The sequence below is a fragment of the Osmerus eperlanus genome, chromosome 11, assembly GCF_963692335.1.
Source record: "Osmerus eperlanus chromosome 11, fOsmEpe2.1, whole genome shotgun sequence".
In the NCBI taxonomy this organism is placed as follows: Eukaryota; Metazoa; Chordata; class Actinopteri; order Osmeriformes; family Osmeridae; genus Osmerus; species Osmerus eperlanus.
This window is the reverse complement of record NC_085028.1, coordinates 10,908,062-10,918,097: the sequence shown is the minus strand read 5'-3', so window position 1 is coordinate 10,918,097 and position 10,036 is coordinate 10,908,062. Positions and strand designations below refer to the sequence as shown.

General features: G+C 45.4%; 1 protein-coding gene across 1 annotated transcript in view; it reads right to left on the bottom strand.

Moving 5' to 3' along the window:
- lrch3 (leucine-rich repeats and calponin homology (CH) domain containing 3) overlaps nucleotides 1–9,234 on the bottom strand; it is a 14,154-nt gene extending 4,920 nt beyond the window's left edge. Inside the window, exons 1-14 of the mRNA XM_062472400.1 lie at nucleotides 8,935–9,234; nucleotides 4,142–4,286; nucleotides 3,611–3,737; nucleotides 3,341–3,446; nucleotides 3,118–3,254; nucleotides 2,804–2,913; nucleotides 1,993–2,086; nucleotides 1,693–1,813; nucleotides 1,366–1,508; nucleotides 1,206–1,282; nucleotides 918–966; nucleotides 686–793; nucleotides 303–316; nucleotides 69–111 (exon numbers count right to left, since the gene is read on the bottom strand). Coding sequence (XP_062328384.1) covers nucleotides 69–111; nucleotides 303–316; nucleotides 686–793; nucleotides 918–966; nucleotides 1,206–1,282; nucleotides 1,366–1,508; nucleotides 1,693–1,813; nucleotides 1,993–2,086; nucleotides 2,804–2,913; nucleotides 3,118–3,254; nucleotides 3,341–3,446; nucleotides 3,611–3,737; nucleotides 4,142–4,286; nucleotides 8,935–9,178 — 1,518 coding nt within the window. The 5' untranslated portion in view covers nucleotides 9,179–9,234. The remainder of the gene's footprint in view (nucleotides 1–68; nucleotides 112–302; nucleotides 317–685; nucleotides 794–917; nucleotides 967–1,205; nucleotides 1,283–1,365; nucleotides 1,509–1,692; nucleotides 1,814–1,992; nucleotides 2,087–2,803; nucleotides 2,914–3,117; nucleotides 3,255–3,340; nucleotides 3,447–3,610; nucleotides 3,738–4,141; nucleotides 4,287–8,934) is intronic.
- Nucleotides 9,235–10,036: the final 802 nt, after the last annotated feature.

Below are 10,036 nucleotides of genomic sequence, written 5' to 3'. Positions count from 1 at the left end.
GAGATGCTTGGACTCAGGTTTCCCTCCTCACACTTATACAGCGGAGAAGCAGGCTGTCGTCAACTCACCTCACTCTCAGGACTCAGCTTGGTAGGGCTGGTTGCTTTTGTGCTGGAAGCAGAATAAATATAATTAAATACTACACCCTCTTTGACAAATACGTCTGTGTATCTAGGCCCTATTTACAGGTTACTTGTGAGCCGTAACAACAGGTAACAGATTATCAACGGCTTAATAGCGTTATTTGCAAAAATGGCAGCGACATTTGTCCACCATCAACCCACGTAGGTGACATAGGTGACTGCAGTACGTAAGAGCAGCATCCACAAGATAGATCCTTCCTTTTAGTGACCATTGACAAAAGCAGAGTCCATGTCAAAGATTTCTACTTTCTCAGTTCTCACCAGTAATAGCATTGTTATTTTGTGAACACAAAAAGCTAGAGAAAAAGGAGTATTAACAGGATCACTCACTTAAATGATTTTACTTTCATGCGTTTAGGTGTCAAAACACAACAGCTCTGCCAAATGGGCCTTTGGTAAACAACCACATAGTTACCCCGTCATAGATTTAACATGAATGGGTCTGAGACTTGGTACTTATACTAAGCAACACTCTGGTTCTTGGTGTGACGGATATTAGGTAGGAGGACCCTAACCTTGACGGAGGTCATGGCAGCCTCTCTCTGCATGGAGCGAGACTTCTGCCTCTCCTCCTCGTACCGTAGGGCGGCCAGCTGGGCTTCCCTCCGCACCCTCTCCACGCCCCGGCCAACCCCAGCCCCGCCAGCCCTCTGGAGGCACACACACAGACGGACAGAGGGGAAGAAATGAGACACCCGGCACTGTGAGTACACGTCCGTCGATCAATCTTCGAGACACCAGTGCTGGAGAGGGAGGACGTGTTAACGGCGTTACCTGATTAGGAGAAGCAGAGGCGGCTGGAATGCCACTGTCATGGCCACTCCTGAGGGTGGGCACACACAGGGGGGGGAGGGGGTTCAACGTAAACATGGACGCAGTTATGTTTCAGACAGATTACTCTTTAAGAAGCTCTTCCCATTAGCTCGGTAAGAGCTGAGGCGGCGGTGAGTGTTGCTAGAGTGACACATACCACACGTTTAGAGTTGGAATAGTGGTTAACGGTAAACTCCTGTTAACAGGTTTCATTAGTGGGTTTCAGGGGCACGTTGCGTGCCTGCATACCTGTTTGACAGAGAGTTTGGTCTCCGTGCATCGTCTGCCCTTGTGTCTTTGGTGGGGTTGGACTTGCCCGGTGAGCCCTGCCGAGTTAGAGAGCCGTGGTGGATTAGTACAAGCAGCCCAGTCACCAAACACTGACACAGCCTATCAGAGTGTCCCCTACCTCTCTGGTGATGCGCCGCTCTATGTACGCCATGAACTGGGAGGTCAGGACATCAGACGTCCGGCTCCTCCTCCCCCCCTCTTCGTCCTCCTCCTCGCCCGCACAGCTGTCGATGTAGTCGATCTGCTCCAGCTCGGCCTCCACTAGAGGAACGCATACAGACCCAGACCTTGACGTGTTAGTAGGATCTAGGAAAAGGGGTTAGACAGGGTTCAAACCGGGTGGGTTTCTCCGAGCGGTACGTGAGCTACAAATCGCGTGAGCCCGATGAGTAATGCACACGGCTGCCAGACGGACAGCGGACACAAAGAGGTTGCGGGTTCTCACGTGTGCCGTTGGCGACGCCGGAGGCGGGTCTGTGCTCCTCCCTCTCTCTCTCTCGCCGCTGCCTCTGCTCTTTGGTGATCTCCGCCACGCGCATCGGCAGGTCGGACAGCTCCTCTGCGGGCTGCCGGGACATGGAGAGGGGGAGACGAACGAGAACGGAGAGATTAGCTCCTTGCTGTGAAGTGAACTCACGGCAGCAACTTGTGAACATAACACCGATGTGACTGACCTCGGTGGCCGTTGATTACAAAGTGTGAGGTCGGCGCAGGCCCGTTTTTTTCCCAACCCCTTTTTGCTCACCTCGTTGCCTGACCACCTCTTGTCCCCGCTGTCCACGCTGTTGAAGCCAGAGTCCAGCGCTCCGTACGGCCTCCCGGGGTACAGCTCCTCCACACTGGAACAGTAACAGTGTCGGGGGGGGGGGGGGGGTGAGATCATTCAGGACTGTTCCCCCACGGTAGGGGGAACGACATGGAAATGTATGCCAGAGAGGATGTGCCTAAATTGAAGCGGTCAGTGTCTAGCCTCTCCCCCAGGCCACCCATTCATCTCGTTCAAACTCACTTTCATGAGAACTCATTGTCACTCTCACGAGCTATGTCATTTTGTGCTATGTCTACTGCTGTCCTCAACATATAGGGCGGTGTTACTATGCACGTTTGGACATGCTGCGAACACAAAATAAATATTGAGAGAAGCGAAATAAAGTAGAAAAAGAGAATGTCAAAACAGAGAGAGAGGGACAAAGAGAAACAGACAGACAAAAGAGATGAGGAGGGGGTTCCTCTGTACACAACTGTACCCAGGCCCCTCAGGCCAGGCCCCTCAGGCCAGGCCCCTCAGGCCAGGCCCCTCAGGCCAGGCCCCTCAGGCCAGGCCCCTCAGGCCAGGCCCCTCAGGCCAGGCCCCTCAGGCCAGGCCCCTCAGGCCAGGCCTCTCACACATGCTGCTACCGGCAGACGTGTGTGTGAGCATGACCGTGTACTCTCTCTGTCAATGAATAAGTGAATGTCCCCGAGATGGTGGATGTTTGAGGACAAACACCACCCTGTCTATGTGCTGCTGGCATGGTCATTATGAGAACGGTGGTGACTGTCTGCGTTTCTCTTACCAGGATCCAAAGGCAAGTGGTCTCCTGTCATAGTCTGGAAGCTCAGGCGTGGTCTTGCTTGCTTCCATATTCAGATACTTGAATATATGGATCTTCCCCTTTATACAAATCTGAATCAAAACACAAACACATAATGAGGCAATTGCTATCCTAAATCATTGTGAGGTCAGTTTGACTTACGTGTGTGTGTGTGTGTGTGTGTGTGTGTGTGTGTGTGTGTGTGTGTGTGTGTGTATGTGTGTGTGTGTGTGTGTGTGTGTGTGTGTGTGTGTGTGTGTGTGTGTGTGTGTGTGTGTGTGAGCGTGTTACGGTACCTGTGCGGGTGGGGTCTGTAGGGGGTTGTTGTCCAGGACGATGCTCTGTAAGTGCCTCAGGTTTCGATAACACACAGGTATGGACGTCACCTTGTTACAGGAGAAGTCCAGACGAACCAGAGGCAGCTCTGCCAGCTCTGCGTAAAGAGGTCCCACGTAAAACAACAGAAAAGAATATGTAGTGTGTGTGTTTTCTGTAAGGCAGCTCGGCCGTGGTTCTGACCTGGGGGAAGGCGGGCCAGGTGGTTACGGCGGATGTTGAGGTCACGGAGCGCCTCAAGCTGGCCCACCTGAGGAGGGAGAGTCTGGATTTCATTGCAGCTCACGTCCTGCAGGGAGGGAGAGGAGGCGCAGATAGGTGATACTGTCATTAGTAGCATGTAATAGTGAGGCTGAAGCTCAGATATAACTCTGCTTGGTTATCTGATAAACGTGTCAGTAGAATGCACTGATGCACAGTAGTAAGGTCGGGCGGAGATGGGTCAGTTCTGACCAGTTCTGTGAGTTGTCGTAGCTGGCCCAGCTCTTCAGGCAGAGAAACAAGCTTGTTGTTGCAGGCAATCAGGACCTTCAATGGGAGACTGCACACCGGATCAGGCAGAGTTGACAACTGGTTCCGACTACATGGAGAAGGGAATGAGATCCAAGATTTGTCTTTGCTCGGGTACCAGGTGATTTTTTATACTTGGTCATCCATTTTAGTAATGGAAACAGAGCAAAGAGATGATAATTATAAATAAATTAGGCCACGACAGTGACACTTTCGTTTTTAGGGCACTGGTTTTGATGTCCTCATTATGATCTGCTCCAAAAATAAAAATGTAAAAGTTTATTCTGGTACTTCAGTGGATGTGTAGTATGCCCGCATCCCGTTTCCATAGTTTGAGATGTAGGCTACTATACAGTATACCTCATACTGTGTTGATATTGATAGTGATGATTTCTACATGATGCATGACTTGTACAAGTATTTTGTCAACAAATACAGTTGAGTGATGCAGGGCGCGTGTGTGTATGAGCCTACCTAATGTTTAGGTAGGTGAGGGCCTGAAGGTTTAGAAGACTATCAGGCAAGGAGCGCAGGCAATTCTGATACAGGTTCAGGTTCTCCAGTGACACAAACATGCACACCTCCATGGGTAGCTCTGGCAAACGGTTTCGGGACAGATCTGAAAGCGACACAATAGAAACAGACATGTCAATAAAGCGTAATTATGTTATCAAAAGTGACATTTTTGACTTCATTCGACACAACTAATCACATTAAGCAAAACTTATTTGGCAACTGACCAGAACACACACACAGGCACATTCTTAATATACATCAATAGAAAATGTATCAAGACAGACTGTGTGCAAAAACCCTTCACAACAGACAACACAGGAAGACCTGGCCACCATTTCTGAGTAGATACCCGTGACAGATGAAAATTGCCACATAGCTGACAATTAAAACTAGAGAGGGTACAATTTCTGGGGAAATTGTAGGGTGTGCTTGCTTGCGTCGGTTGCACAGGGGTCCGTTTTTGAATGACATTTTTACAACTGATATTTCTGTATATTTTATATAAAAATGCATACTTATTATTTATAAAGATGACATAGATTTAAAAGCATATTTTTTTTGCTGCTCATTTACAACTGAAAATACGAGTGAAGTGTAGAATGAAATGGATGTCTTCTCATTTCCCCAAGAGGCAAGAGGCAGCCTCATCGTTGAATCAAAACGAATACATTTGGCAGACCGGTGTACAAATTGACCTAATCTCTACGACTTAAACGTCATTTTAAGTTTTTCCCTTCTCGTGATATTGTCATGCATTTAGCCTACTCATTGCATTCATTCATTAATAAAGAACCCCCTTTGAAGATTATTCTACGACGTTACCCGGCAGTAGAAGATGGAATCGCGATTCAAACAGTACCATCTGCTAACTGAAAATATGCCCCCCAAAACGTAAATAAGCTTGACATTTATTTAGTGGAAAATTGCTCATTCATAAAAAGCTCACTGGTAGCGATCATTGTCAGTAACAACGCAAAATGCGATATAGCCCTGTGTGGAGAAGCTGCCCCGGTAAATTGTACTACTACGGTACAGTACTAGACTACTGCTGTGTTCGTCTTGGTAGCGATTGCGTTGGTTGAATTGGATTTAACGTTCCGTTGTACGGTTTAAGATTAAATTAATTATTTTCATGAACAGATTGACAACGTTTAGGCTGTGGCAATGAAGTTCAGGTTAGTAGTTAGATAGACTTTTGATTTAAGTAAGGGGAGTGCCGAACATGTTCTGTCGCCGTTTTACTTCCTAAACAGCTGTGTAGTGTAGATGTTTTTGTAGTGTGTCTCACGTAAGCTACAGCGTTGCAATGAGCTACACTGGTTTGAAACCACAGGTAATGGTAATTTCACCAACAAATCGTTTACTAATGTCAGAATAAACCCTACAACGAAAATGTCTATGTGAGGAATGTTTATTTTAACGATTGAAAACAGATAACGCTACATCATAGACCACTGTAGTGTGTTGCCCGGGCAACACTGGCTAATGTCATGATGCTAATACTTCAGTGAAATAGTAGACTACTGTTTCCGAAAGTAGATGTACTTCCTTAATAATATCAGCTTATACTGTACATTACACATGACAATTGTGTGTCATATCACAAAGTAAAATGAGTAAATAGTTATCACCCTGGCCTCTTTGCTTGTGGCGTTTCTGCAGCTGCCTTGCAGTAAAGCTATAGTTAGCCTAGCTATCCCCCAATTTAACAGATGCGAAACGAATGTTCTGCCAAAGGTAGTCACGCGTGTTTTCGTGACGTTAGTGACGTAGTGACGTTAGTAACGTCAGTGACTGTGGCTAGCAAATTAGCCACCGTTAGCTTCACTTTTCGCCACAAAAACTTAACTTCAGCCTAAACCATGCAACGGAACGTAAATTCCAATAGAAGCAACTCAATCGCTACCAAGACGAAACTTTTGACACCTACTTTGTCTATGTAGGCCAAATATTGACTGAGTTTTAGGGGGGCAAAAAGAATAATAATAATAATATATATGTGAGAGAACAAAGGTTGTGCCCTTGCCGAAGGCAAAGCACACCCAATGACCTGTTTCTTCCCCAGTCGTACCACAGAGCTTAGTATCTTGAGCAACTCGTGTTGTGCATATCTAAATAAGAGAGGTACAGGCCATAGCTAATAATAGCTTGACGCTGCATAGCTTCACAATGTCCCCATTAGCGGCATTCTTTGTGGCTATAATGTGTGAGGGACATTGAGACATATATACAGTTAATTACAGCTAGTCGGATCTCAGAAGATAGTCAACACTCTGATCTGCACTCAGAGCTGCCTGTATTGATGCAGGATTCAAAAGGCACTTTTACTCCAACGACAGAGATGACGCCTTAGTATAATTATGAGCATGTGACACAATGGTGTGGGTAGTTTGTTCTCATTACATCCCTCGGGAGTCACCCCCCCCCCCTCCAATCCCCCCCCCCCACTCACTCACGCTCTCTATTCACTTCAAAATTGAGAGGTACTGCTGGTGCACAACGCAGTGGCTGTGTATGGGTAATTATCTAAGTGTTTTCCTGTGTGTGTGTGTGTGTGTGTGTGTGTGTGTGTGTGTGTGTGTGTGTGTGTGTGTTATGTTACGGGATATTGTTTTTCGTATCATTGGACAAAGTTGGGATGTTGCTGTGTCCATTGATGGGTTTCCCAGCCAAATGCCTATATTTGTCTCTGCAGCTGTGTGTGGATCCGGCATCTGGAATACAGGAAGTAGAGCTCACTACAAGGTCTACTTCCTACTCTGACCACCACATATAGCCTACCAACCAGACACATTTAGGCAAATTTGCTCACCACATACAAAGTTGCACAAAGAATACCTGTTAACCCTCGTGCTGCCTTCGGGTCACATGACCCAAAGGTTCATAACGAACCATCGTTGTGTTTACCCAATTTTACCCAATACAAAAACAAATAAAAATAATTTTCTTTTAACCTTCGCAATGTGGGGGGTCTGAGACAGCCCAACGGTTAAAAGAAAATGCTTCACTTTGTTTTTGTATGCGGTAAAGTTGTCGCAATACGACGGTGGGTCACAATGACTGATGGGTCAGAACGACCCGAAGATAACACAAGGGTTAACTTGAGCTCAGATCAGAAACAACTGACCAAAGCTAGCCTATATACAAACATAATCCTCACAGTCTGTTCTTAACTTTTTAATTCTTTAATTTCTTATGAGCTCCTCCCCATGATAAACAATGTTGACTGACCATCGAGACGGAAGTCTGGCAAAAAAAAAACAATTCTAAAAAAAATAGGACACATGTTTTCAACACAGACAGGCCTCTTTTCCTCCATTCTCTTCCTTCTTTTTTTAGAAAAGCCTGGCAGTATGTTATGCCCCAAAGCCACACTAAACTTGCATACACATGCATCCTTCTTTACACACACACAGCAATGACTATGCTCCAGTTCCTCAGATCACATAGACAACAGTGAACAGTGTAGCGCCTGGGGTATCTGGGTCTCAGACTTGGATATGGATACTCTTTCCAACTTGCTCAATCTCCACTCCAACATACCCTCACAAGCACACCTCCCTTTTATCTCAATTTTTTATGACTTTACATTCTATGAGTAGGGTATTTAATGTTCCATGTAGAGTTGGAAGCTACAGCTGGGGTAGCAGACAGCTCAGCTCCACTGCTTGGCACAACATTGATATAATTAATCCCAGTCCCTTCATGTGACATGCAAGAGGCATCACAACACAAGGGTGTCCCTGTCCCAAAGCAGCTCCCTTCTGTCTATCCTCATTCCCCCCTTCCACAGCTCTCTCAACTAAGCCCCAGTCATATTGATTCTTCTGTTCTTTGCAACTCATCGATCATTCCTTTAGCCTCAGTCTTCTTACCCTGCTGTCTTTAAAAGGACCCCATGCTTCTGAAGTGCACCACTGATTTCAACTGTGATTTGAAAATGTAATGCCCATCCAGACATTCAATAATGACCCAGATACACCCTGACTTTGAGGGTGTGTTTGCTGTGGGAGTTCAATCAAAATGCTATTAATGAAGAGCATTTTGTCAAGCTAAATGTGTCCGTGTTTTTGTGACACAGGAGCAGAGTGCAAGAATGTGCGACTTGGTGTCATAACTCAACCCTTAGATTGTCAGCATTTTTAAAACTGTTCACTGACTTTGCAGCAGAAAACACAAAACTACTTAAAAAATTACACAATCTACAAATTATCCACATACAGCCATAGTGTTCGATCTTGTTATGACTGATTGATCCCATCATGTCACTAAATTAACTTCACTGTAGCATGTAGTAGCCTATATTGAAGTATAATATCCCGTGCCACGTATCTAAACGTAAATTGTAGTTTATGTCGGCTTAGTAAGATAGTTTCTTTTTTGAAGCATATGGAAAGTTGTTCAACTCACTTCTTAATGTTATATGACGAACGGCTGAACTTTTTCTTTAAGCCGCCTACGCTTGTATCATAACTAGCAGTCGCTTATCATAGGAAAATGTCAATCCCATTCGCACACCCCGTGTTTACCAACTGTCCACTGCCACTGAAAGCTAGCTGGCTGGCTAACTAGCTAGTTAGCAGCACGGCTAGCATAGTTGACCTGTGTTTCAAGCTATCTAACAAAACTTCCAGTTCACCATACGGTACTCATCGGCGTTGAAAACGTAAATACACCCATCCTTATTGGTTTTATCAACATTTTGTCTTTGTTTTTGGGTCTCTTTCTCCCAACACTCAATCCAAACTTACCGGCCCGAATCGTATCTGTCAAGTCGTGGTTGGCGGCGCTCCTCGGGAACTCCTTTAGTTTCCTGCCGCTGAGGTTGAGGAAACCAGTTGCCGAAGCTTCGTCTAATGCCCTGTCCAGTGATCGATTCCACGATGCAGGACCTGGTGACCCTACTCCATTACCTGGGACCCCTACTGCCCCGGAGTTACCGACCGCAAAAGTGGGTCCGGTGTTCTCCACAGACAGCAACACCGAGGCCGCCATTACACAGCTAACTCCCACCCGATTCTCCCTATCCAAGCAAGAAGAGTGGCCAGATCAATTCTACGCAAGCGCATATTATTCTAAGGGCAGGCTGAAGTGTTGTACAAGGCCATGGGAGAGGCTTGTTTGGGAACTGACCGTGCGCAGTTATGAGAAACTATTTTCATAACTCGGGCTTCACTCTCCTACCTATCCCATAAAAATCCTACTCAGCTATTCTTTTATTTTTTTTATTAAATCTCAAATGTTTATGTAGTCTTGCTAAAAAGAGATGCGTATACTTGATGCAAATGAAAATATATCAATGATGTACTCTGGGGGGTCTGATATCCTGCTGGGGTTTTTTTTTTGTTTTTTTTTTGGGGGGGGGGGGGGGGGTCCCAGGGGACATAGTCCAGAATAACCAAAAAATGCAGAACAAATTACATGTTTTATATTTCCAGAATATTCCATGTATTTTAGCATTATGTTTCATACATAATGATCACAGTGACATACATCACCAGCATCACTGTATTGCTTTATGAATGGTCAGACTGTTATATACGGGGGGACCACTTTCCTCGGGCCTCCAGGGAAATCTGTTCCCCCTGTGTTCTCAGTGTAAAAGACTGGTATATAGATGAAACTTGTTATACATAATGATCACAGTAACATCACCAGCATCACTGTATTGCTTTATAAATGGTCAGACTGTAATATACAGGGGGGAACCAGAGCAGAGTACAATAGAATACAGTAGAGTAGTCTTCATCAATGATGCAAACTTATTTTTCGAAACTTTTTCTAAAATATTTTTTTTTATTTTTTTTTTTTACTTTTTTTTCAACCTTTTTTCAACCTTTCAAAACTTGTTTT